Below are 27401 nucleotides of genomic sequence, written 5' to 3'. Positions count from 1 at the left end.
GTAGTGTTGGGTTTTTTTTCTTTCTTTCTTCTCTTGTGAAAGCCATCCTCCTGTGTTTTACTAGGGAAAAAAGAAAAAAAGACCTCAATAGGAGTGGATCTGTGGAGTAAAATGTGTGGTGCTCCTGTCCACGTGCATGTCAGGAAGGTTCTTTAAACAGACTGTCATCTGTCCCTGTGGGCTGCATTCCTGCTGACAGATGAATGTGATGTGTGCTCCTGGAGTGTATCTTCCAGCTTGTTTTCATCTAGGGGAAGTCCAGTCTGTGTTCACCAGTACTACGTACCATTATGAACCACAGCAGATAGAATAGTAAAGTTTGCTTTTCCAACCCTCTCAGCAACTTACTTGTAAGAACTGTTAGGAAAGTTTATTTCAGAGAAGTTACTTCCATTTGCTGTTTTTCTATAGCTGTCCACATATGTTGCCTTGCTTCCTTTCCATTGGTTTCATTTTTGTTAAATAGCCTCCTCATAATTCAGCTTATGATATGTACGTTTGTTAGGAGGACATGCACTGCAACTTTAATGAACTACATCCTTCTCTTTTACCCTAAACCAGAAATATGAAATTACTTCTTTCTACCTTGAATGTGTAAAAAATTAAAAAAGCAGCATGCTTCTTTGAACATGATGTTGAAAAGTCCAATAGGCATGAGGCATCGTTTATTTTCTTTGAAACGCTGTTAAAGAGAATAAAAGTTTCCCAGAAACAGTTGATATGTTTTAGGATACAGTATTTTTAAAATTCCTTTTCCATCTGTTTGCAGATGTATTTGTCAGGCTTTACATCAGAAGATCTGTGTTTTGGTGACTCACCAGTTGCAATATCTCCGTGCTGCAACTCAGATTCTAATATTAAAAGATGTAAGTGATAACAATGTCTGTATGTAGCTCTCATACCTTTTAATTGTCTTTTATAATCTAAGAAAGGAAAATTAGTCTATTCACAATCCTTATTTATTTGTAAATACATATTCTGTTTACTAGTGACTGTTTTCAAAGATTTATAGTTCCTAATAACAGTTTTTTTTAACAACTTTCCTGTTAATTCTTGCTTCTGAATTTTATTATACCTACATATGATTTTACATATGACGTTATGTGTATGTATATATATATATATACTTATATATATATAGTGAAAAAATTATTTCTTTTTAGACAGAATTAATGCTTTGCTTTTATTCTTGGTCTTTACACTTTTGTGTGAATTAAGATTGGTTTTGCAACCAATCCCCTTTTTAAATTCAGACTGAGAAACTGTTACAGGTACTTTTGAAAACAAGCAATCCTTCAGAGAAACTGGTTCCCTCCAGACTTTGCTGTACCATTTTTTCATGTGTAAGGAGGAAATGCAACTTCAGATGTTTTTTATGGTTGAGTGATGAAGTTCTTCAAATTATTTTTGATGCATCACAGAGTTCCAAGAAAGTATGTCACCTTGTTCAGAACTCTTTAAAAGTTGCATTAGTGTTCTATGAGTAAGTTTGTGATGGAGGTATAAGAAACAGCATAGACTATGAAAACAGTCAGGAGTAGTCTAACAAGATTAATGATCATGAATGTAATTCCGTAAACGTGTGCTAAAGCTGCATGGCCCTCCTCCTGCAGCTTCTCCAGAGAGGTAATTCTCACCTGGCTGTAACTGGGACTTTTGTCATCCTGTCTGTATTATTTGGCCTGGTTAGCTGTCAGAATGGGATTCCTTAGTGAGTGAAGAGCTTGTTATTGAACTTCGGAATGAGGAACTGAGAAAGGCTTCATTTCATTTACTGCTTACTGTTGTAAGCTTAGCAATAGTAGAACTCTAGAAGTGGCAGGGGTAGGTAAAAACATTGTTCCAGAAATACTGCAATGAAGATAATCAAAACTTGTATTAATTGTAGGGTAAAATGGTAGGAAAAGGGACCTATTCAGAGTTCCTGAGGTCTGGAATCGACTTTGCCTCCCTTTTGAAAAAGGATGAGGAGGCTGAACAGCCTTCAGTTCCAGGCACCCCCAACCTGAAGTCCTCCCGGAGCCGTACCTTTTCAGAGTCTTCTGTCTGGTCCCAGGATTCTTCTGCCCACTCAACGAAAGATGGAGCAGTGGAACAACCACCTGTGAGTGCTTTAAGAGCAGAAATGTCACAATTCTTGTTTGGCTGTGTTGTTGTCTTGTTTTTTTTTAATCTCAGACTATGAGGAGGGCTTTTTCACCACTGCCTCTGAATTTCACTGAGTGTTGGATTCCATCCGCAGGTGAGAGCTCACTCATGACTGCCCAGAACTGGTAGTCTTACCACCTGAGCTGCAGAGGGCAGGCATCCCACAGCTCTGTGAAGCTCTCTTCAAAAGAGTTTGATCAGATTCATCATTGGCTCTTCTGGCTCAAAAAGAGTTGTACCCTGGCATTTCCTGTCCTCTGACAGTAGTACTTTAAAGGACCAGCACTGCTGTGTTGAGTAGGTTTTATACGTTTATACTGTGCTGAGGTCAAATTAATAATTTCCCTGAAATCATGAGCTTGGGAAATGCATGCAGAAGTAATGGCTTCCTACAAAATCTTCATTTGCATGGCTGGCATTATCATACCCACATGATCGTGAGCTGGCCCTGAGGGAAGAACTTTGGGATGCTGTTGCACAGCTCTCCCCAGCTCTTCTGCTATGGAAAAAGGAGTGCTTTTATGGTGCCAGCTTGACTTCCATATGCCTTGTTATCTCTTGGTCTACACTGTGCAAAAGCAGCTGTAATGTTTTCTGTACCAGAGGTGGCCTTGCGATGGTGTGTTTGCATTCACACAGAACAGTGCAGGAGCCCTGTAGCCCTGCTAAGCTTATGCAAGCACTGCCTCCATGGAACAGATAATCTCTGTATGTCCTTGATGCTTTTCATCCTTATGCTACGGGTATATATGATTTATTTTTCAATAATAGGAAGCAGTAAGAACTGCTAAGCCCCCTCCCCCACAAAAAAAAAGGGCTTCAAATATTTACTTTTCGTATACTTTTGGAACAAGGTTTTTTTGCCAAAAAGCAGTGAACTTATCTTCATATCTGATATTATTCATTTGTCAGCAATGACTGCTGTAAGATCCACAAACGTGCCAAACTTCTTATCAATATTAGGGCTGTTGGGTTGGGGAACCAAAAAAAACAACCAAGCAAAACAACGGACTCCCCAAAAAACAAGATAGGCTTCTCTTAGAAGCAAGTAACTGGGATTTCTCTTCACTTCTGAGTCAGATCTGTTGATTCCATTGCTTCTGTTCAGCTATGTCTGCTGATAACAATACCAAATGTTGTGTGTGCGCTGATATAACACCAGGTTTTCTATCACATGAGACTGGGGAGGGGGTGGGAAAGGGAACAACCCCCACTAAAAAAAAACCCCAAAACTCCTGAAAACAAAAACAACAACAAAAACAGAATGTTGTTCATTTGAATAATAGATCTATCTGTCTGTTTTATGTCTTTTATTTTTTCTATTTCTGTCTTTTATTGTCCCCTGTCCATGGGTCATTTTACTGGTTTTCCCAATTAATAGATGCTTTGATTAGAAGCTTGTCCAGTTTTTTTTTTTTGCTGTCAGCGTATGCTGACTGATTTCTGATTTAGACTTGCAGAAGATTATTTACTTTAAATATTCTTCTGAAAAGGAAAGGTTATACACACTTGGATACTGAAAACAGAGCCTTTCCTATGTTAAGCCCTTAGTTTTGAGAGTTGTGATGATTGATGCTAGTGCATAAGAAAAGAAAAATCTGCTTCAGCAGTTAGCAGTGCTGGCAGTTAGAGCAAATATTTCTGACTGCATATGAACTCATGTTACATGCCATGGTGCAATGCAAAGAATAATCCTCCCAGTGTCATTTTGCAGAGTAGATTTTTCAGTGTTACTGCGATTAGACTATTTTTTTTTTTGTCAAAGCTGTAGTTCTTATACTTAAAGTTTTTATATGTGTAATCACTTTATCTTATTATTTAATTGTTTGCTAATTTTGAACTATGACTTGCAAGTAGCTTAGTCTGAATCTATAGCTGCCAGGTTAATGTTTTTGTTGGGTTTTTTTGTTTTGTTTTGTTTTGTTTTCAGGCTGAAAATCCACTGGCTGCAGTGCCAGAGGAGAGTCGCTCTGAGGGAAAAATAAACTTCAAGATTTACAGAAAATATTTCACTGCAGGAGCAAACTACTTTGTGATTTTTATACTTGTATTATTTAATATTTTGGCACAGGTAAGTCATCGGGATTAACAAATAATAATAACAAATAATTTTGGTTTTGCCTTTTTTTGACATAATATATGTTTGTTATTATGATTTTGCAACAAAAGTATTCAGGAACACAGTGTTCTTACATCTAATACGTTGATCAAGTAATACGTATCAGCATGGAATTTTTGCACTGCGTTGAGATGTTATGCACTAATGCTTATTTCAGCAGTTGTAATACTTCAGTAAAATAATAATTCTACTGACAGCACAAATATTAGAAGCCATTTTAGTTTTTTGGAGAAAATCTTAAGGTGTATCAAATAATGTTTAGCAAATGTGAAGGAATATTTCCTCCCATAACTGGAAGCATAAGGAGATTGACTGGGTATGGAGGGAAGATTACAGAGCTGTTAAAAGAAAAGCTCTTCTGCTGGTAAGTGCAGATTAAGAGAAAGGCTAGAAGGAGAGCCACTATTTAGAAGAAGAGGAAAGTGAAATATTGTGTGATGCAGCCTGTAACTGAAATGTGAAGGAGTTTTTAGAGAAGGAAAATTTTTAAAACTTACTGAAAGAAATGATGAGCTGAGGAAGCTGTGTAAAGACAGCCTATTGCCCTTCTCTCTATTTCCTGCTGAGAAAGCTCAAATTCATTTCATGGAAATGATTAGTCTTGGCTGTAAAAAGTAGTATATATATTTATCCATGTTACGTCCTTTTTGCTTATCCTTAAATTGAGTCTGTTGCAAAGAAGTACAACTGAGCTGGATCAGATCTCTGCAGCAGGCTGCCCAGAACTTTAATTCACGTGAGCAGAGGTATATTTTGAGATAAGTAGTCCTTATACAGGTTTATAGTCACCTGCTGTCACAGGACGAAGATGGCAGTAGAAGTTTTTCCCTCCCTCTCCTCTCATTCTTTTTCAATCCTGTTTCTGGTAATTATCTCCTGCAAACACAAATTTCTGGACTGGTAACATCAGTAAGTTTGTTAATCAAAAAGCATTTTGAAATATCTGTGGTAGCAAATTTAGGTACAGAAAAAATGTGTTCTTTAATGTGCAATTAACATATGTTAGGAAGAGCTACTGTGTTTTACTTGCTTAAGTGTCTTACTTTCCTTTAGTTTACTATCAAGTAAGGTAATTTAAGGTAACTTCTTTCTTTGTAGAGGGATCTCATAAATCTTCTAATGTGCTTTGCAAATTACTGCTAATCTTGAAAGACTGGATGGCATACTTTTTTGAATATGTGGTGTTTTCCCAGAGAACATAAAAGAATAGCAAGGAAGTTAACTTTCTAATGTTTTTTTCATTTTGCAAAATGATTCCTGTATTTTTCCTCTTTCATTCAAGGTGGCATATGTGCTTCAGGATTGGTGGCTTTCTTACTGGTAAGTTAACCATGAAAACTGATCAGTTGTTCCTGTCTTTTCACTCAACAGTTGTTTGTCAAATAGAAATCACTGTTGTGTAGGTATGGGGAAAAGCTTGTTCTAGGAAACTTCAGAATATGCTTTATGTTTTCTTATCTCTACTCATTTTGTGCGTGGAAAAAAAAAATGAAACATTATGCTGTGGCTGTGATAGCTTCTTCTCATGGTGTGATGCATGACAGCATCAGTACATGGGATCTTTTGAACTGAAGATTTCAGTAGAGTTGAATCTAGAAACAGTTAAATGTACTCATGAATATTTGCAGAATGTGATTTAATGATCGTTATCTTCCATGTGCATTTCCACAGGGCAAATCATCAAGAAAAGCTGAATGTTACAACAAATGGAAATAGTGGAGCAAATGAGACTGAGCATCTAAACCTTAACTTTTATTTGGGAATTTACGCAGGTAATGACACGTGTGTGTGTGTCTATATACTGTTAAGATTTATTATTTAGCCTATTATAATAAACAATTTTGAGTGATGCAAAGCAATGGCAATGTGGGGAAAGGTGTTTTCTAGCAGGAACTGAGCAGTGTCCTAACAGACTGGGAGCCTGAGTCTTGCTTCCTTACTAAACTTACTGGATTTAATAAATTGCTAGGTAAATACAAGAGAAGAAATAGCTCAAATGCAGACTCTTCAATGTTTTTGCCTAGATTTCAGACAGTTATGCATTCAGAAAGTAAGGTTATGGTTGTTGTCTCTACTAATAGATTACTCAGCTCTATGTTTTGTCATTATGTGGTTGGGCAAGAGGGATTTGAAATTGATACTCATTCTGTGCTGTTATAAAACTTGGCATGGCAGTGTTACTTCTGAATTGCTGTAGCGAAAGAACCAGTTTTTAAAAAGCCTCCTAGATGAGTATGCAAAGCAAGATGTTAAAAAAAAATTCAATATATATTCTTCTTATATATTTCAATATATAATATTATAATATATATAAGTTATCCATATGCTTTTAATATCCAGAAAAAGGCACTATTCTTTGTATTCAGACACTGGGGCTTCTTAAAATACTTTTCTGAAATGTCGTTTTAAAGAAGTTGAAAAAGAATGTGTAGAAATATGCTCTCATACTCTGATATTCAGCACTTTTAGTGTTTTAAAGTTTTGCGTGGCACATTAATTCCGCAGGATCACAGTTCTGTAGGGGTTGGAAGGGACCTCTAGAGACCATGGAGTCCAACCCCCTGCCAAAGCAGCTCCCTAGCCCAGGTTGCACAGGTAGGCATCCAGGCGGGTCTGGAACGTCTCCAGAGAAGGAGACTCCACCACCTCTCTGTGCAGCTGTGCCACTGCTCCCTCACTGCACTGGGAAGAAGTTCCCACACACATTTGTGCAGAACTTCCTATGCTTCAGTTTGTGGCCATTTCCCCTCATCCATCACCACACACTGCTGAGAAGAGTCCAGACCTTGCCCCTTTGCCTCCTGCTCCTTAGATATTTATAGACATGGATCAGATCCCCTCTGAGTGTTCTTTTCTAAAGGCTGAACAGACCCAGGTCTCTCAACCTCTCATAAGGGAGGTGTTCCATGTCCTTTATCATCTTTGTGATTGAGGTATGAATGATAGGTCTGAGAAAACAGGTAGGATAACAAAAAAATATTTTCAGAATGTATTGGAAATATCTCTGTTGCTTGAGAGGAAAAGTGATATCTATTTTTTTGTTCTTTTTTTGTGAGAATCCATGTGATCTAAGTATTTGACTGAATACATTGCAGTTTGCCTGGAAAACAGCAGTGTAGGAGCCAGATAACTTGTCTTTTATTTTTTTCTGGGATATTTCATGTGCCAATCAGTGGACTGCACAGTATGATTAAGAATGTCAAACTTGGCTTTCTTTGACCATATAACCTAAATCAAATTGCAGAAAATTCTATCCTTTGAGGCAAATTTTGTTCTAGATAACAGAACAGCGAAAGTTAACTTTGATATTGAAATGTTCAGATAAATCAGTGATACATTTGCAATGGTTGAAGGGAAAGCATTCTTACTTACATAAAATTTTAAGTTGAAAAACAGTTATAAAAGGATAGTAAATTTCACATGAAACACGCAATTAACTTTTTTGTATCCTCTGAAATGGTACAAAGTAACTTAATTTTGTTTATTATTCTCAATGTTAAAAAAAAATCATCACCATGATAGTCCCTTCCTGGTCTTTGTTGTTTCTATGGGAAAAGATTTGCGTTGATGGGAATCACAGCCATCAGAGCTCTGAGGGGCCACATCCATACTTTTTGTATATAATGAGTATCAGGAGACACTGCCTCTCATGCCGAGGAGGTAAGCTTGTGAACACGGAAAGCAAAACCTTCTGTTTGAGGCAGACAGGAGGAAAGTCTTGACAGGAGTGTTGTTCCTCTCCTTTTCCACCAGCCTCAGGTGATTTGTGCAGTGAGGACCACACCAGCAACTTCTGTCAGCTTCCAAGACTGAATGAAATTGTGCAGAAATATGGTGTTGCCAGGAGCACTTTCCATCCTCATCCATTGCTCCAGCAAACTCCTTTTAGTCTTTCACTCTGAAATACATGAATAATGAGGTTAAAATTAATGTCTAATGTGGTTTATTTGCTGCTGAAGAATTTAGTTTTGCCATTCCCATTTCTCTTCAGACTGTAGTGCGAAGAGATGTCTGAGCAATGTGCTTAGATTTCTGAAGGTGATGATTTGAGCCCAAGTTCTGCCCTGTTCTCTCTGTTTGGGACCTCTTCTGCCTGACACAGATTTCCTGGAGGAGCACATGCAGTTACTTTTGGAAAATGATCTTTCTTCTACCTGGCCTGGAATATAGCAGTCAGGACAAAGCAAACAAACTTGCATCCCACCCATGTGCTTTTCTGTTTAAAAACAGTTGCACTCAGAGCAGAATATAGGCAATGAAGCACATGCAGACAAATAGAGTAGTTATACTTTCTCTTGCACTCAGGAAGGATACATCTGTAAACTAACTGGCCTAATGACATCCTATCATGTAAAACCTCATTCTGCCACTGTACCATAGCTGTACCTGAATCATATCCAGGTTTTCCCTGTCCTTAGAACAGATTATGTGTTGGTTGATAGTTAAAGTCTAATTTAAGGTTGTCCTCAAGGCCTGAGCATCTGGGCTTGTGGTGGCTGCATTCAGTTTCTGGAGCAGATTGCCTGGAAGGCCTGCAGAGCTGCCAAATACAAGGTTAATAACTCTGCTGTTCAGCTTTGGTCTCTCCTCTTCATTGACTGGGAATTTGGGCAGGCACATTGCGGGCTACTTGCAGCATACAGACCAGCAGCAATCTCGCCATTCTTTGTTTCCATTTTTTGCCTTGTAGCACCTGTGTCTTGTAAGTGGAGATGTGCCCAGAAGAAAGACAAACAGTCTGCAAACCAATTCCCTAGAAGGGCTCTATTCACACGGCATAAGGGATGCATCTTGTTTTGTATTTAAGAAACGTACATCATTTAAATGATTTGATGTGGTTTACAAGGGGAAGTATGGCATGAGTGGTTTGAACTGATTGAGAATAACTCAAGGTTGTTTCTAAATAGCCATGTATATATATTACTTGGTTAATACCTGCTGGCAAATGTTGAATGTTCACAGTGACCTCTGCAAGCCACAATTATACATGGTACTGTGAAATGAATTTCTTAGCAGAACTGTTATGCAGAAGGTTCTAATACAGATTTATTTTGTGGGTTAACAGACATTTCCTGCATTTCCATAAAGTAGTGATTCTTTTGAAGAGAAAAAGAGAAATTGTTTAAATATGGCTAACTGCAGCTAGTGACAAATACCAGGTAGCTGTGTTCTGTGCTCAGTCTGAGTCCCTAGGCATATGTTTGGATACTTGCATTATGCAGAAAGCAATCAAATTATTTTGTTGTTCATTTTTTATGTTGAATTTTATTTATTTACTGTATAAGATGCATATCTGTATACATGCTCTGTCAATGTTTTTTTTATTTCAGGTTTAACAGTGGCTACAATACTGTTTGGCATAATAAGAAGTCTTCTGGTCTTCCAAGTTCTTGTTAATTCTGGTCAGAACTTGCACAACAAAATGTTCAAATCCATTTTGAAAGCTCCTGTCCTGTTTTTTGACAGAAATCCTATAGGTAAGTTTAATTGTCAGAAAACCCTTAACATTTAATGTGACTTGATGATTATGTTAAATATTCTGTTTCTGAGCAGTTATAAATTGAAAGGTTTTTTTTTTGTTTTTTTTTTACACACTTGTGGTTTCTGCTTCTTTTAATAAGATCCTACTGTTCTTAAATGTAGAAGTCAGAATGTTGACTGCTTATTGACAGTTGATCTAACTCCTTTCAAAACTGTGGTTTGGGTATTGTTCATTGAACAGCTTGTTGCTAGTAGCACCAGCTGCACCAGTTGCTAGTCGGTGCTGATCGGTGCTGATCTGATTCAGTTAGCAAAAGTCTCTCTGTGACATAGTGAATGTATTGTATGTGTGAATGAATGTATTTTGTGGAGATGCCTTTCTTGTGCTTTGCTTTGAAAATTTGACCCCAACAATCATTTGTCCTTTTTAAAAAATAATTCCAAGCAAGTGTGGTAATTCAGTTGTTGAGAAACTGTGTAGCTTAATATCCTTTCAGAGTGGACAATAGAATGGAATTTAAAACTGTAATGCAGATCCTTACACTCTTCAGAAGAAAGGAGAGGGAGAAGCTGGAGCAGAGTTAAGACAGTTGGGGAAGTAGAGTGGTGCTGATTTAATGACCAGAGATCTGATGTGCCTTCTGGCCTTCATTCTCTTGAAGGAAAGGAATATAGGGTTGAATTCATCCTTCCAGGGGCTGTTTAATAACTGTAAGAGTGCTTAGGGATAGCTTTGTTGTTTGAGAGAGAGTTTTCAATATTTTCATGTGTAGAAAAGGATCACATCTATAATACGATGAAAAAAAAATATATGCAATTTCTCCCTTAAAAAGAAAAAAAAATTATACGGCTGCACAAGTTTAAGGCCGTTATATGGTCTGCTTGTATTCTGTGTCTGTGGTAATGAAAACTGAAGGCCGCTGCAGAGGGTCAGAAGTAAAGCAGCAAGCTCAGTAGAAAGCTAGTGAGAGCATGTATGTCACAAGAAATTACAGTGCTAATGGGGTTTGTTGTCAGAAGTGCAGTGTTTATCCTCTTCCCTCTTACCTTTTTGTATGCAGCCTGTGTACTGGCTGTTTTTTTTTGAGGAATACGTAATCATCTTGTAAGGATGCCCAAAACCATGGCTCATTGTAACGAATGAAGTCAGAGCTATAGACTAAACATCGGGGACAATGTAGAGTAATAAGAAACGGTTTGCTTTGTAACATACTGTGAAGCTCAAATTAGCAGCGCTTTGTAAAAGAGTGGCATTCATACAACCTGCCTATCGCTGGTATTCACACACCATCATGACTTACTGATGTATGTTTCTATTTATCAGCAGATATTCTATAATAGAAGATTAACTTCTGTGTGTCTAAATTTCTTTTCCTTCATCTTTCTTTTGGTCATGGTAGCGTGCAAAGATACAGATGTTCTGATCTAAGGATCTTTTGGAAAAGGAAAAAGATGACATGGGAGACATGATGCTCTTGCTCAGAACTGCAGCATATAGCAGTTCTGAAATTCTGTTTTGAATGTCTTTGTTTCACCACCTGATTTAGGTGTGTGTGTTTTTTTTTTTGTTTTTTTTTTGCATATGTATCTTTTAAAATTTGCATTGGGGTAGGATTTGTTCAAGTAAAAGCCTTTTTTTCTTTCATTATTGTTTTTAATTTTACACATACCATGCTATGAAACAGATACTGAAAAGAAGTTGAAATTACTTCTTAATATTAAAAACATTTGCAGGAGCAGTTGCAGAAATGATTTTTGCTGTTTCATTTCTCTAGAAATAATCTCCAATTAAAAATGCTGCAGTCTGCATCTTGAACACACAGTGATCCATTTTCAAAGTTGAGGAAGGAAAGAAATTAATAGATGTCCCGAGCTCTCAGTGGTTCTTACTGGAGAAACAGACTGATGAGCAGCATCAGGGAGTCGACATAGGAAATGGAAATACGTATTGAATCGTGACATGTCTGTCAGCTCCCAACAGCGTAGATCCAATCAGTCATGGTGAATAAATGAAATGACTTCTTTCTTAGATAAATAAAAAAATAAAAATGATTTTAAAAAAGCTTTTTGGATCATTTTAAGCACAAGACTAAGACCTCATTTTATATATTATATCAACAATGTATAGGGAGGTTTATTAAGGGAATAGTAACAAGCGTCTTATTCAGACAGTGAAGAATATAGGTATATTTTTAGGAACTTGGATTATATAGCACAGACAGAACAGGAATATGAGGACTCCTTTCTTATTTTTCCCACCCAAAAATATTTTTACCTACACAAATTTCACTTTTCTGCAATTTGGCATAGATCTAAAAGTAGTTACACATTGCTGTTTTAATAGTATTTTGCATTAGAAGAACCTTGCTAATGCACAACTGTTTCTTAAGTGCTTAACCTAACCCTATTGAGCTGATAATCCGATGTGACTAAAGCTTATTGTGTTATCCAGAATTCAGAAAGAACAGTCAGATACTTAAGACTGAAATTTAAATTTATCACTTGATATCTATATGGCACCCCCTTAAACAGCTGCAGTGAAAGCTCAGTGGGAAGTTATTGATTGCGTGGTTGTTTTCATGGATTCATCACATCTGACTTTGTTAACAGAACTTTCTTACTTTCTCCTTCAAAGAATTTGACTCTTTCTTTAGAAACTTCCTTTCCTCTTCTATCCATATCCCAGTAGGAGACTTGCGGGCATGTCAAGATGTTTGTAGGGAGAAAAATATGGACATTTGCACTTCGTAGTGAATGCTTTATATATTCCTCTTTATGTGTCACTTGCAGGAGTAAAGGAGTTGATTTCTGTGCAGGTCTAGCACAAGAGGGCAGCATGATCTGTTTTATCCCAGCATAGCATTGCAACAGCTTGTTAGAAGACTAACAAAATTTGTCTGTTAGATTTTTGGAGATGGCATTTGAGGAATGAATTTTCAACCTCTACACTGAACAGAATTGGTTCATGATCTGCGTTTATCTTCATGATATTCATGATCTGCAAGTTTAATATTTTCTTCATGATCTGCAAGTTTAATATTTTCTTTTAATGTTTTACGTAGCAAACTTTTTCGCCTTATCTAATGCTGAGTTCAGGAACTTAGTAGTCAAAAGTCAGATAACCCTATGGAGTTTTGGTCCAGTCAGTGAGACCTTCACCCATTATTCCTTACATTTCTTTCTCAAAATGTTTGAAATATTTTAAAACAAGCATGATAGAAAGCTAAGTAAAAGGGACTCAAACCTCAGCTGCAATAACTGTGTAACTGGGAGTTCCCTCTTTTAAAATCAGTTTCTTATAGATAATGGAGGAGATTCTGGTTTTGACAAGCTTCAGGATTTGATTCAAGATTACTTGCTTGGCTTGTAAATAAATTGTTCTTTTCTGGGATTTGGGAACAGAGATTTCTTTAGAGAAGGAATGCTAATGTATAACTGCATCACTTTCAGTAATGGTAGTTTTAGCGGAGATTGTGTGTAATTTTGAACTGCATTGAGTTTAGGAAACTGAAACCTGCTGCTGCTGTGCTGATGGGTGCCACAAGAATCAATGAGTGATATGCATGAATTTGTTCAGATAAAATAGAAATCTCTTCCTACTCCTCTGTCTAAAATTCATTGAACAAGAGCCACTACAGAATTGCGTTTGAAAGTGAAGCTCTTTTTTTTTCTTTCCTCTCCCCCTTTTTTATTTTTTTTAATTTGTCTCTCCAAACTGTTGATTCCGAAGGTTCATGGAACAAGGAAAAATATTTTGACAGGCATTGCAGCATTCTGGCCTTCCTAGAGACAGAAAATAATGAACTGTGTGATTTCTTCTTTACCTGTTAAATTATCAGCTCCCCACCCTCAAATGCTTCGTGGAAGCTGCAAGTAAGCATTGATTCCTTTGGTTGCTTACACAAACTTCAAGGTTTGACCAAGGTTATATTCTTCTGTCGTGGCTTCCAGAAGTGATGTGCCAAACTGATAGCTAACAGCAGCGTATAAAGCTAACTCCAAGTATTAAAAGATAAAAATGTGAAAGAAAGCTGATGTTATAATGAAGAGTTTGTTTTTCTTTAAGGCATAAGGATTTTAATTATGGTGTTCATAAATCATGTGTTGAAACGTCTATAATTTGACAGAGAAAGTTTATAGGATTAAAAGCTTGTTCGTCAGTGCAAAAGTGCCTATCTGCATTTTATCTGACAGAAGCGTCAAGTGGGCCGTGTTGTTTAAAGTATTTAAGCTGTATAATATTTGCAACAAATACGATATTTCAGCAGTTTGAAAATTACAATGCTGATAATGAGGTTGTTAAATTATAGTTCTATCAGTTGGATAGTGAAACTGCTTTAGTTAGTGTACATTAATGTATGCTTGTTCACGCAAGTGATTCTGCTGAACAAGTAGCATGTTTAAACAAGAAATACTGGTCCTATACCCTGTGATTTATAGTAGGTGGTGTTTTGGCATATCATGCAGTTAACAAGGCAGAGCTTCATGTTAAAATATTTCGTTTGTAGTCTCATTCATCACTGATATAAATATTCAATAGCAATGCCAGAAAAGGTATTGTATTCCTGTTTGACTCAACGATTCAATTGCTTTCTTTTTTTCTGAAACAAGATCTATACTATCTTTCTGATGCAGTTTTCAGATATTTCCTTGTGGTCAAGATGACTTCTGAGGGATTGTGTAAAAGTATACTGCCTCTCTTGACAGCTTGCATATTCTCTTGAGCTAATACAAAATGAAATACGTTGTCTTTATTGTAGCAAAGCTTTGTTTGCAACTCTCTTTGCCAAGCTCTAAAGCAGGTTCACGTGTGCATAGGTTTGTTAGTTTATGTTGAAAAGAAGTCCCTACGGGACAGCCTCTTGTTGTAAAATAAAAACACAGCTTCTCTCTTCAGTGTTGGTAATCACTTGCATTTGTTGGTGGTGAGATGACAACACAATATGTCCCATCAATCACTGAGATTCTTAACAACCACACAGGGTTGTAAATATTATGTTTGGGTGTTTTAGTGGAACAGCTCGTCACTGAAGTAGGTGTGGTAATTAAAACCTGTTAGGTTGCTACATTTGTTCACACACAAAAAAAACTTTAATGTTTTTTCACATAACAATGGTACTGTGTACTTCAAACCTTATCAGGGCGTGATTAATAAATGGTATTTTGTGGGAGTTGCTCATTTACTGCTAGTATTATCATGGCTTTTGTTAAGAGTTTAAATAGCCTTACACTTCCATGTATTTTATCACTATTATGATTCTGTCAGGAGCCTTATAAAAGTTGATTACTGTAGGAGTAGTCTTCAAAGTTAGTAAATAGCACTCTGTAGTTATGTTTACATTTATTATCTATTAGTGTAACCCAATTCAACTCTATCCTATTTTTCCCCACAGTAATAATTGAATGAAACTTGACTGTAAACTGATGAGACAAACCCATTACGTTTTTGGTTCACCAAATCAGTGCTCACCCTGTTTATCCTCCACATGCTAGATAAAATGAAAAGATTTACAGAAAACTGTAGGAGGGTATGGTGCATTATTTAAGATGGAAACAGTGAGAGGCTGGTACCGATGACCACTTCCAAATCCTTTCCTGGCACAGCATTTCTCATGCCTTCACAGGAATTTTCTCTCTTCCTTGCATTAAAATCCCCTGGTGTGAAAAAGGTCTGCTGCAAAACTCATTTCTGACCATATGCTGACCTGCCCAAATACTGCAGTTCTGGTTTTTCATTTGCAAACACAAAGCAAGCTACTCTCGGTCCACCTCAGCCAAAGGAAAAGGAAGCACAAGAAGCTAAGATAGACCTAAGTAAAAGTGTTGGGTTTAGAGGACTGGACAGAAGTTGTTCAGAAACAGGGCAAGTATAGTGGGGGAAGTAAAAGTGGTATTACATTTTAGTCTTACATAGATGTCAGCCTGATTTTGACAAGAGTTACTATAAGTAGGGAGGAGGTGTTTGAAGGGAAGGATGCAGTAACATCAGTGAAAAAATGTGAGGAGGGTAAAAGAAGGCCTCACTGAGATGATGCTGCAAATCAGCTTTCAAAGATAATGTGAAAGATGGAGATTTCTTAGTTTTGATAATAACTGGATTAAATACTTTCTTTTTTCCATTATTAACTTAAAAAATTGCTGGATGTTGCTTTGTTGTGAGCCATGAGGACTGGAGGCACCATGTGGTTAGGGTTTCTTCTGCTTTTCTTCTGCCGAATTGCAGATCTGCAGTGGTTGGAAGGGACCACTAGAGCATTGAGTCCAGCCCTCCTGCTAAAGCCAGTTCCCTACAGCAGGTCATGTAGGTGGGTGTCCAGATGGGTCTTGAATACATACAGAGATGGAGGCTCCACAGCCTTTCTGGGCAGCCTGTTCCAGTGCTCTGTTACTCTGACAGTGAAGTAGTTCTTCCTTGTTTATAGACAGCAGTTCTGGGTGGGAAGAAGAGTAGGACAGGGGTGGCAAACAGCCAGGTGGTAGTGAGAGCATGTGCATGGAGTATAGGAAGGGAGGCTCAGTCTCCTCGCTCACTGATTTAGTAAGGGACTGGAAGGCAGGACTCTAGCATCCCAGGAGAAAGTCCTATGCATCAGAGCACTGGCTTTTCTGGATCCTTTCCCATTCTGTAACCTTTTATTGTCATCTCACAGGGACATACAGACCACTGTGATTCTTTCAGACTGTTTTTATTTTTTTTAATCGGAATTGCTATTAACTGAACGAAAACAAAGACTGTTACAGCGCAGACTCATTTCATTAGCTCTGTTCTTCTGTTTTATAATGCACAGAAATCTCTCTCCCAGATGATCCTAGGTAATTTGCACTGCAGCATCTGGGTGAATTAATTATTCTTTTTTTCAGATTGCCAGCATCTTGCAGATTATGCAACAAGTGAAGATTAGTTTGTGCCTGTGGTGATCTTAGAGAGTACTTGGAAACAAAGGGCACTTCTTGATCCAAAATTAAAATTTTACTGTAGAAAAGAATGGATGTTGTATGTGAATCTGCCTGTTCTGGCAATCCAAAGTGAAAACCGAATGATAGAAATCTAAAAGTAGGGGAGTGGAGTGACTCTGCATTTGGAGGCATTGTCTCAAGCTCTGCTTTACTGTGCTGTTCAGTTTAAAAAGTGCAAAGTCAGTATTCAGCATTAATTACTATTTGTGAATAATATGAGATTATTACTTGCTTGCTTTCTGTCTTCTGGTATTCTTTTTCTAGGAATCAGTTTGGGATAAGTTGTCAGTGTACTTTGTCAAGTATACAGATGAATACAGACAGTAGAGCTTCGTCAAGTTTTGGTTTCTGGTTATTTAATACAAAATAATGCTTTATCTGGAAGAGGCAGTAGTATGGCAAACCGTATTTGTTGACAGCTACCAGTCTTACAACAACTTTGCAAATTATTTTAAAATGTTATCAAGTAGATGAAAAACTTGTTTGGTAGTGTTATTGGTTCATTAGTTACTTGACAATAGTCCTATAATTAATTTTGTAATGGATATTAATTACTGCTTGTGACAAGACTTTGGAGTAGGTTCCTTGAAACTGCTTACTGCTCGTTCTTGGTGTTTTTGTTTTAATGTTCATTTAAATTTGTGCTCTTGTTGAACATTTTCTGAGATGATTCTGACTTGCAAGATTTGTGTACATAGTGTTTGTTTTCTGCTTGAGCAGAACATTTAGTTGCAGTGGTCCCTAGCAGGAAACGGAGGCTGTTTTGGCAGCTGTTCACCTGGACACTAGGAAGGAGAATGTACTCGAAGAGCCAGAGCATAGAGCAAGCTCAGTGGTGTATTAGAGAAAGGTAGCAAGTCTTAATTCTCAGTTGTCTGGTTCAGGGCAGAAATGAATTGTACGCTCGTGTTTTTGTTTTCCTTTTGGGCTTTTCACTGCTGGAGAAGACCAGAAGACTGCTAATCTGATGTTCTTGCAGATATGCTTTCCCTCATCCATTCTCATTTTGCCAGTTGAAAAATATTATTGAGGTCAACAATACACCTCAAACCTGAACTTTTAAAATGAGCTACTCATGCAATATATAAGATGTTTGAGCTCAAAGGAAGTTGTTAAACACCCTGTAAGATGAATCTTCTGCCAGCATGTTCCTTGGCTGTTTTCACCCCCTGTATACCTGAATTTATCCTTTACTTTCTGTGTCTGGTAATGCTAGTCTTACATTTCTCCTAACCTCTTTAAACTGTATTTTGCATGTATCTTGCTTTCTTCCACGCATTAATCTTCACTACCCTGTGTTAGTGTTGAGATGCAGAGTGCCCAATAATCTGACAGCACATGGAAAAAAGAGAAGATGAAGATTTAGAATATGAACATTATTGTTGGCAGTTATAATAGATGAAGGATAGATGGGCTAACACTTCTCTTTCTCAGTTCTCTTTTTATCAGATGTGATGAGATTCTCTGCATGTGTGTGGTAAACCTGTTTTTTTTTTCTCAATGAAGTTATTGTCTATTTAATATGCAAATGATGCAATGCAGAATATTGCTAATTCGTGCGTAGGCTAAAAAAAAAAAAAAAAAGCAACACCCTACTGCTTTGTGGTAAACTTCCCTTCTTTAGAAATACATGTTCCTGTTTCCCTGCATGTATTCACTTCTCAGCATAGTTTCACATTCATCAGTTCGTGTGTTCACAGCTCAAATAGAGACGGTTCACTCTAAATTTTCAAAGTTTTTTACATCAGTTTTTAAGATGTCATAACTAATTTCTCGTAAAGGAATACTGTTCCCACCCTGTCCTTTCTAAGACATGACCAGAGGACAGTAAGTAGTGAGTTACTGGGGGTATTTACTCAGTTCTGTGCTGTTGGGTGTTTTTTTTCCCCCTCTCATTTTAATTTCAAAATCTAAACTTGTAAACTCCACACTGCCTCACGCATCTCTTCTTCCAGTGCACTTACATTTATAATGCCATGCTGGTCTTTGCAGGGAAGGTGGTGAGCATCTGTCCTCTCTTAGATTGGGCTTAGAGTGTGAAATGTTTTATATGTAATGATCATCTCATTACGTGGGATATTGAACAGTCTCAGAAGCATCATGGTTCCCTGTTGTGTTTGCTTTCTTTTCCCACTTGCTGAAATGGGGTATGTCCTTCATGCTGGGAAACTTAGAGAAGAACTTTTATTTTTGTTATAACCTGTACATGTAAGTGAATATGAAATAGGAGCCTAACTTGCAATTTATGAAAGACTAAAAGCAAAGTTATGTTCTAGAATTCCTACGCCCATTCAGATCGCATTTGTTGTATCTGCCTTACTTGGTTAAGCTTTTGTTAAGTGTAAAGGAGAAATTGTGTGTTTGTTCAAATAAGGTTTTCCTTTCAAAAATGGAGGTCAGAATTGCAATGAGTAATATTACAGAACTTCCTCAAATCCCTGATTTCATCTATTTCCTACTAATTAAAAATTCCAGTTTGAAGATCATATAGAATGAGAAATGATGAGGCAAAGGAGGGTTTTAACAAAGATTAACATTAGCCTAGGTTTACAAGGTACACGAGAAAGATTCAAGCTCTTTCAGGGCCGTATAGCACCAAACTTAGGCTCCTGCTCTAAACCTTATGGCAGGGGAGGTGAGTTTCATATACGTTACCGTGTGGGACTTCAGGGTCTGCCTTATTCATAGCTGTTCTTTACGAAGAAACAGTTTGTTCATAGCTGTCTTGTGTGCTTACAGATGGGTATCATACAGTCTTCAGTGTTCATATTTACCAAAAAATTTAAGGAAAATGAGTGAATCATAATTTTAATGTGTGTATATATGAAAAAATACATATGTTTTGCCTGATGTTATTATGCTTCCTTCCTTCCTCCCATCCTTCATTCTCTAGTCTCCTTTCCCCAGTCGTAGTAACCACTCAAAAGGAAACAATCACTGGTAGCCTTCTGAATATTTCTGGTATTTCCTAAATAGAAAACAATTTAAGGGAAAGTCAGAAGCAGATACCTTTGGTCAGCAGATGTTCCTCTGCTGTTGGAGAAAGAAGTAAATGATATGCTCTCACAGGAAAAGAGGAATCTACAGAAGCCTGTACAGACTGGGCGTACTAGAATTGTGCAATGTAGATGGTTTTAGCTTTAGGAGAGTCATCTTTTTCTACTGTCCAAATAATATAGAAGGGATATTTTCTTCCCAGTATTTTCAACAGAAAATTAGTTAAAGTTTTCTGGAATAGTTCTAGTATTTACAAATCTTACCTGAGAAGCACTTTCATAATAAAACTAAACTTGAGAGAAGAAAAAAATGTCTTGAGATTTTTATAAAGCTGACAAGTTTTAATATTCCAAGTAATGGCAGTGATCTTTCTTCATAATTATGTTATGATTGTTGCTAAGTACTGAAGTCAAAGCCACTCAGATGCTACTCCTTTTTGAAAGCAGCAACAAGATCTTAAAAAAAAAAATCCTGACATATATATGTTTTTTAATTAAGGGAGAATAAACTCTGCTGCAGTGAAAGTGGTCTTTTGCTTAAAGATAACTGTGGAAAAAACAGATTTTCATTAATTGTTTTCCCATTTTAGTCTCACAATAAAGAAACATTCCTATGTACACAAATGACCCAGAAACGTTTTGTGAAATGCAAAATCCAGAGTCTGAAATCGTCTCAGATATTTCATCTTAAAATCCAGTCCTGTAAGGACAGATTAGCTTGTTAATACACTTGCACTCTGCTAAAGCTTTTTGTAGTTCTGCAGTGCAAGGCGTTCAGATGCCTATTGACTATTCTTTATTAATTGCAAAGTAGGCATGGAAATGCTTTGCACAGGAATCTTATCTATTACTTTTTCAATTAAGTGTACAGGAGAATAAGCTAGTATTACATTTCTTGAAGAGACAAAGAGGTATGTTCATTTTTTGATTCTGCGTGGGGAAGGTAAAAGAATATTACACTCACTGGTGATCTCCAGTGCTAAAGTAGAATTTGCGAACTTCTTTGGATTGTGTTTAAATTACTGCAAAATAAATATGGCTTTCAGCATGGGAAAAAAAAAAAAGATTTAGAAGGCTAGTCAGATTCCCTTACTGTGTGCAGCAGTTGCTCATACTTGTCTTTCATCTAATCTTTGAAAGATTTGAAGTTCTTTGTAATGGAGCTTGACCAGTGGACTAGACAAATAAGCGCTGTTGATCTAAGAGGTAAAATACTTGCTCCCCAGACCAAATCAGCCTATATTTCTATTTCTGCTGTAACACCAAAAGCAATTCAGAGAGGAAACAGAGCAAAGCAAAGAAGGCAGTTTAATTACTGAATTCTAGACTATCCTCAAAGGCTCTCATACTAAGATCTAATTCAGTTTTCTGATTTTCTGTTGATTCTTCCAAATGCTTCAGACTTACTTAGACAAAAGCCTCTTTCTTCACAATTGTCAAATTTCATTGAATCTCGAGTCTTGGTGATAGAGCTTAATTGTCAGCAAAATAAGTCTTGGTTTCTGTAAATTGTTTGATCCTCAATTGGTTTAAAAGTGACAATATACTTTCTTTTACAGGGTTTAGTCATTGTTTCCGTGTGGCATATGGAGCAAAGTTGGACCAACTAAAGAAATTATTTGAATTGTTTTACATCAGGAAGGCTTATACAAAGAGCTTAGTCTCAGATCCTTTAAAGTTCAAGCATCTGCCACTAGGGGCAAAAATTATTTTCCTGTAGGCATTCATCTTTTATTGTAGATTTACTGTGCTGCTTCACTTTGTAGATAATCTAATTTAAACCTCAGAGATGAGTCATACCTTCTCAATGGGATTCAAATTCAGTTTGAATTCTCTGATCTCAGAACCTTTCAGTTCTTCTAGAATCTCTTTTCTGAACAAAATGGTCATTTTGGGGTATGAAGGCACTGAGGAGAAGGAATGTGACTCATGCAAGCGGTAGCATGTTAGTGTTTTACAGTATATCTGCCATCTTGTTTTCAGTATCAATTTGGGTTTTTAGTTCTGGTAATGTTTTTTGTAATGTCTTGACTTAATTTAGGTCCCCATCCTTCCAGGGTGGTCCATTGTGGACAGACCTCTACAGGTTTAAGGGTGATGCCCTGCTGAAGTAAGGAGTCTTTTGCAAAGGGGAAAAGGCCTCACCACATGGATCGTGTGCTGTACCAGAGACTTTCATTTCACAAAACCATAATTTTCTTCACTAACTGTGACAGTGATTAGTAATGACAGTTTTGCAGAAAGAATACTGAAAGCGTATAAAACCTTGATGTCAGGAAGTTTTTCTGGTCTCTGGAAAAAAAAATGCAGAAAATTAAAAAATAAAATATAATGCTGTTGTCTGGAAGGTCCTCAAGGATTCTAGAATGATCCAAACAGCTCAGATTGTTTGTATTCTTTTCTTGAAAATGTGACCACTGTATAGATGACCATAGAAACTTCAGAAATTGAATTTTCATATTTGGGATGGGAATTGCTCGTTAAGGACTTCCTCTGTGGAGTCAGTCAAGGACAAAATAGACATTCTGAAAGAAAAGAGTTGTAAATACGATTCAGCTGTGATGAAAATTTACATATAATACGTATAATTTACGTAATATACGCATTCTAAAATTAAGCTATTATTAGAGTCAACATTTGTTCTCTAAATATTACAATTAAACATCCACAGTGCTAACTTTTACTAATTAATGCTCTGTAATATTAATACTGGTCAGGTTATTTAAATAATCTTGCCTTTCATACTATAGTAGGTGTTTTGGTTCTTTTTTGTTAGTTATACTTGTGCTTCATATCTTTAACAATGTACCCACAAACTGTTGCAGGATCAGTTTCTCTGGTTATGAAGTTATTTCAAGAGGAAAAGGGATTTTTCTGTAATTTAATTTTGTTATGTGTTTATTTTTCCATTTTAATTCAGCTTTATCAGAGATTTTTGTTAATGCCTTATTAAATGCAGAATAACAGCTTTTCCTTTAGGATCAGATTATGATCAGTGATTTTTAGCAAAATCTGTAGCATTTGTTCCAAAATACAACTTTAAGTTACACGAGGGGATTTTATGGTGTTATATACATAGGATAGAGACAGCTGAAAAGTATTTTTGTTTTAGTTAATTGCTCCTTTAGTTGTCCATTTCCTCACAATCCTGAATCTTCCTTTCACTGTACTGGATCTGATACAGTTTCAGCAGATACAATGCTGATTTAAAAACAGACAAACAAAACCCCTCTTTATTATGAAAATCGTTAGAGAAACAAAATGAATACCTAAATAAGTGAAAAGTGAACTGTTAAGACCCAAAGACAGACATGTTTGTTTTGAAGGAAGAAGGAAAACCTTTACTGAGAGTTCTTCTACCTGAAATCTTAATCAGCCCTGTGAAAGCTGAAGATCACGTGTGGATGAAATTAAAGGAACTCATTGGAGTATACTCTAAAGACACAGCTTTAGACACAGCCAACCCCTACAGTTCTGCAGTTAGTGGAGTGAGATGTGCTTCTTTAAACAGTTTAATGCAAGAGGAAACTTGAATCTTCTGCACTGTTCTCTAAAGGCATCTCTCTGAATTGGTTGCAACTCTTGCCTCATCTGTCTAAGTATAACCTTCTGAGTAGGTAGTATGTATCAACTGATTTATGGCTATGTAGTATCTTATGAATGTATTTTGCAATCTTACTTTGGGTGACAATAGCATTGTGGCTTCCACAGTTTTAATTTGGGAGCTATTTCACAACCTGATATCTCATTTGCTCTAAGGATTTCTCATGTTTTTCAGTGTAAAACATCCTTCCTGTTCCTTTTATGACTCACATAGTTGTTACAGTTTCCTTATCTGGCTGGTTTTGTCACATTGCATATCCAAAACATTAATTCAAGCACTGTTCTGCTTAAAGTGTTGTAGCTACCTTTTGTTCACCTTCCCATTTGCTTGTCCCAGTTGAGTCAATGTCATAAGGTGCAGGTTGGGTTATTTTTCTCAACCATTTCTTTGACCAAGTCTGCCCTCTCCACTACCTCAGTATATGTTACCCATACACGTTTTTTAGCCTTTGTCAGGCTTCATGCCTTTGTTTTGCTTGGGATGGCATTCTCAAGTATGGTTGTTTGAGTCCAACAACTTGTGCCATGCTGTGTTGAGGGGAAATAGAAAAATAAATGTTGAGGAAAGATGGAGAGGAAAGTCACGGAACGAGTATACAGTGAATGAAACAGAACTCAAAGGAGTGAACATGCCAACAGCCAAATCTGCACAGGACGAAAGTTCAAATCAGTACATGCAAAACTCTCACAATATCCAAACATGCCAGATTTGGCAGCTTCTGTGACTTACTACCCGCTAGTCTTTTGACAGGGCTGTCTTGCAGCTCCTCCTCAGGGCCAAACCGAGGGAAGGCTCGTTCTTGGTCCTACAGCCCCAGTGTATTTTGAGGAGTCTGCCGTGAGGTGTAGAAAGGATTGTGGTTCCATTCGAGCATTAGCCCTGTGCTCCTGCAAAGCTTTTACTATTTCTGCACCTGGTAACTGCAGCTGTTGGCACATTCCTGTGTTTCTTCCACCTTCCATCATCATCTTGCCTGCTTATCTTTCATGCTTGCATCTGTGTAACTTCCTGCTCCCTATGCAGCAGAGTTCATCTAGGAGCTGGCTCTCCTTCATCTTAAAATAATCTCTCAAGATATACAAGTATCACTGTAACCACAGTATATCTATAAACGGAGACTAGTTAAATATATGAGTGGGGAAATGAATTAATTCCCTCACTCCTTTGTTATCCTGTATTTAAAAGAAAATAGAAAAGTGCACATCTTGTCTTGCAACTTTATGTTCCAGCTTACTGCTGCATCTTCCCTTGGCTCTTTGTTCCTTTTACAGCCAATTGTGTTGGTTTCCCTTCACTGGCACAACAGACTCGAGGGAAGGGCATGCCTCTGGCTATGTGATTGTCCAGCCTAGTGGCTTTGACTCCCACTTCAGATGCATTAATCCTCTTTTGGGAGTTTCTGTCATGCAAATAAAAAATGATAGCATTCTCAGGAGTCCATTGTTATAAACTACACTCTTCTGTTTTTGCCTATTTATTTATTTAGGTGTTCTTGCTGCTGGACAGCTGTAAATCAGAGCTTCACATTGAAGTCTATCTTTGAATTGAACAAAGACAAAATAGACTGTAAATTGTATTTATTTTTGCTTGAATGACTATTCAGAGAAGTCATCTTTTTCTCCTTGATGTGTGTGAAATTCTTTTCTCTTAATGGAAAAGTGAAATTGCTGTTAGCGTATACTGGTTTGCTGTTCTTTGTTTCTTATTATTTAAAAGGTGTAAAAATTGAATATTATAAGGCCTTACTAGATTGTTCCTTAGTTTCAAGCAAGGCAACTGTAAACATATCTTTTTTCACTAATTTAAGCTGTGGACTTAGGTAAAATACTCCCAGTGTTCATTGTTCCTTCTTGTAGATTTATTGACAACTGAATGTTTATATGAACATTAAAGTTTATTTAGCTTTGATTTATATACCACTGGTGTTTTAGCATAGTCACCACTTGGAGGTACTTGCTCCTAGTACCTTTTTTTTTTATTTTTTTTTTTAGGTGAAACTTTCTAATAGTTGCCCAGTAGAGGGGGTACAGCAAAGTTAGCCACAGTTGCAATGCAACTTTCCTCAATTCTCAGCATTTAATTATTAAAATTACTTTTTAAAAGTGTAATGAATCTAATATACAGAAGAGAAGAAGTCATCTTTTGCTTTTTTCTTATTTGAATGTATATTATAACCCACATTTCCATTTCAGTGTTGTTAATTATAGTTTAGGCTGTAAAGAAGTTTACAGCAATTTTTTTTCTGCCGGAAGCTGATGGCCCAAAGAAATGCATTGCCAGACTATATATACATTCCTTTGGACAGCATTCTTGCTTGAAGAAGATTGTTAGGATGTGGTTGTTGCCTTCAGCTCTTCTGAGACAAAAGATTTTTGGTTGCTTCTGAGGCCAGATTTGCAAGGGGAATTTGATGCCGATCACAAAACTGAAGAGGAGGTGAAGTCATCCCTCCTTTTCCCCTACAGCCCAGTCCTCAGGAAAGGATTCATTCCATGCCCCAAATTAGGCAAAAATAAAAAGGGATTTGAATCCAGCTGAAGTCCTTCCCATGCTGATTGCCATAGCCTTCAGGCAAACACTCATTTGCCTTCTTCCGGTGCCATACTTACTCACTGATTCATCCAAAGGCAGAACGGCTTTGACAGGCGAGACCAGAGGATGTTTTGCTCTAAGATGTGGTTTAAAATGTCCTAAATTGAAGCAAAATTTTTAAGTTCACGGGGAAGATGTGTCCTTTTTTTTTAACAAGCAGAAAATTTTAAAAGCGAGTGCTTCGATTATTTGCACAGCAAACTAAAATAAACACTGTTCTGATTTTTACCTGATGTTATCTGTTGTGATTTCTGTCTGGCCAAGCCTAGGTTGTCGCAGTGGCTCTTTTGTGGCTTGAGTTCTTAAAAAGAAATGATATTTTCATTAACTGTGTGCATACAGAATGAGCTTTAGAGGGAATCTTTCCTTGCCAAACAGTTCACGTTTTCCAGAAGGACAGAGAAGGAGAAAGAAACTGAAGCTAAAGAAAAGAAAATGATCGAACCAAAGTACCATGCCAAGCAGAAGATGAGTGTTTTCAAAGTCAGATGAGGACGTAAAGTGCCTCTGCTCTTTGAGCTGCCCAAAGACTTTATCCTCCAAAATGAATGGGCTAGATAGAGGCCAAAAGTCTTGTCGTAGCTTTCACAACAGTAGTCTGTATGGAATTCCCTTCCATGGCTTCTGAAATGGGAGAAAACAGAGTGCGTTGTCTTCAATATGTAGGAGGGGATCTGATTACATCTGATTGATAAAATGTAAAAGAATACCTGTCTTCTGGGTGGTCATTGTATCTGCCACATAGCAATTTCACATGAAGATTTCAGGATGGAAGAGCTTTCTATTCACTGTCTTGGTTATTGACGTCTTAGGCTAAAATGTTGATTTAACCATTCCAACTTCAGTGCCTGGAAGTAAAAATGGAAAGAATGGTAAGAAAATCAGTAGATACACGAATATCACGCTGCTCCTGCTAATATTCTTTTTTCCTGAGATTTTTCTGGAATACAGTATCTAAGGCCTATTCCAAAACCAGTTTTGATGACATGAGTAGCACAGGAAAATCTCCATTTATTGTTGGAAAACATTACCAAAATATGTTTTTCCCTTTCTATTTTAATTCTCATATAGACGCGTATTGGTGTATGACCACCAAATCTCTAAAAGCAATAAAAAAATTTGAGCAATAACAGTCTTCAAATCCATCAGTCCATCCTGATATATAGTGTTCAGTTGAACTCTCTTGAAACTCCTCTCTCTGCCTCGAAATAGCAGCAAAGCAACAGTTGGGGCATATTTCGATCCAAACTGGTTTTATAGCAGAAAAGCGAATTATACTACACAATATTCTTTAACAATTGGATGTTTGTGGTTTAATGATGCAGCCTGTAAAAATCCAGCGTAAGCCCATATTTCATATGTACCCTTCCAGGTTTCTATTACTGTGATGCTTTATAATGAGTGGGAAGCTAAAACAGATAACTTTGCATCAGGAGTAGAATAAAGTGATGTAAATCAGCAGGAAATTTGGTAGATAGAGTGCAACTGAACACCTGGTCTTGGA

At 37.1% G+C, this 27401-nt stretch overlaps 1 protein-coding gene across 1 annotated transcript in view; it reads left to right on the top strand.

Annotated features, from left to right (window-relative positions):
* The window catches only part of ABCC4 (ATP binding cassette subfamily C member 4 (PEL blood group)), a 144045-nt gene that overhangs the window by 45176 nt on the left and 71468 nt on the right, over positions 1-27401 (top strand). Inside the window, exons 14-19 of the mRNA XM_065740845.1 lie at positions 770-866; positions 1889-2104; positions 4079-4219; positions 5550-5587; positions 5939-6039; positions 9598-9744. Coding sequence (XP_065596917.1) covers positions 770-866; positions 1889-2104; positions 4079-4219; positions 5550-5587; positions 5939-6039; positions 9598-9744 — 740 coding nt within the window. The remainder of the gene's footprint in view (positions 1-769; positions 867-1888; positions 2105-4078; positions 4220-5549; positions 5588-5938; positions 6040-9597; positions 9745-27401) is intronic.

This window comes from Cyrtonyx montezumae, unplaced genomic scaffold, assembly GCF_038088225.1.
Source record: "Cyrtonyx montezumae isolate F1298 unplaced genomic scaffold, pur_monq_1.0 scaffold_3, whole genome shotgun sequence".
NCBI lineage: Eukaryota > Metazoa > Chordata > Aves > Galliformes > Odontophoridae > Cyrtonyx > Cyrtonyx montezumae.
This window is presented reverse-complemented; position numbering and strand designations above follow the sequence as displayed.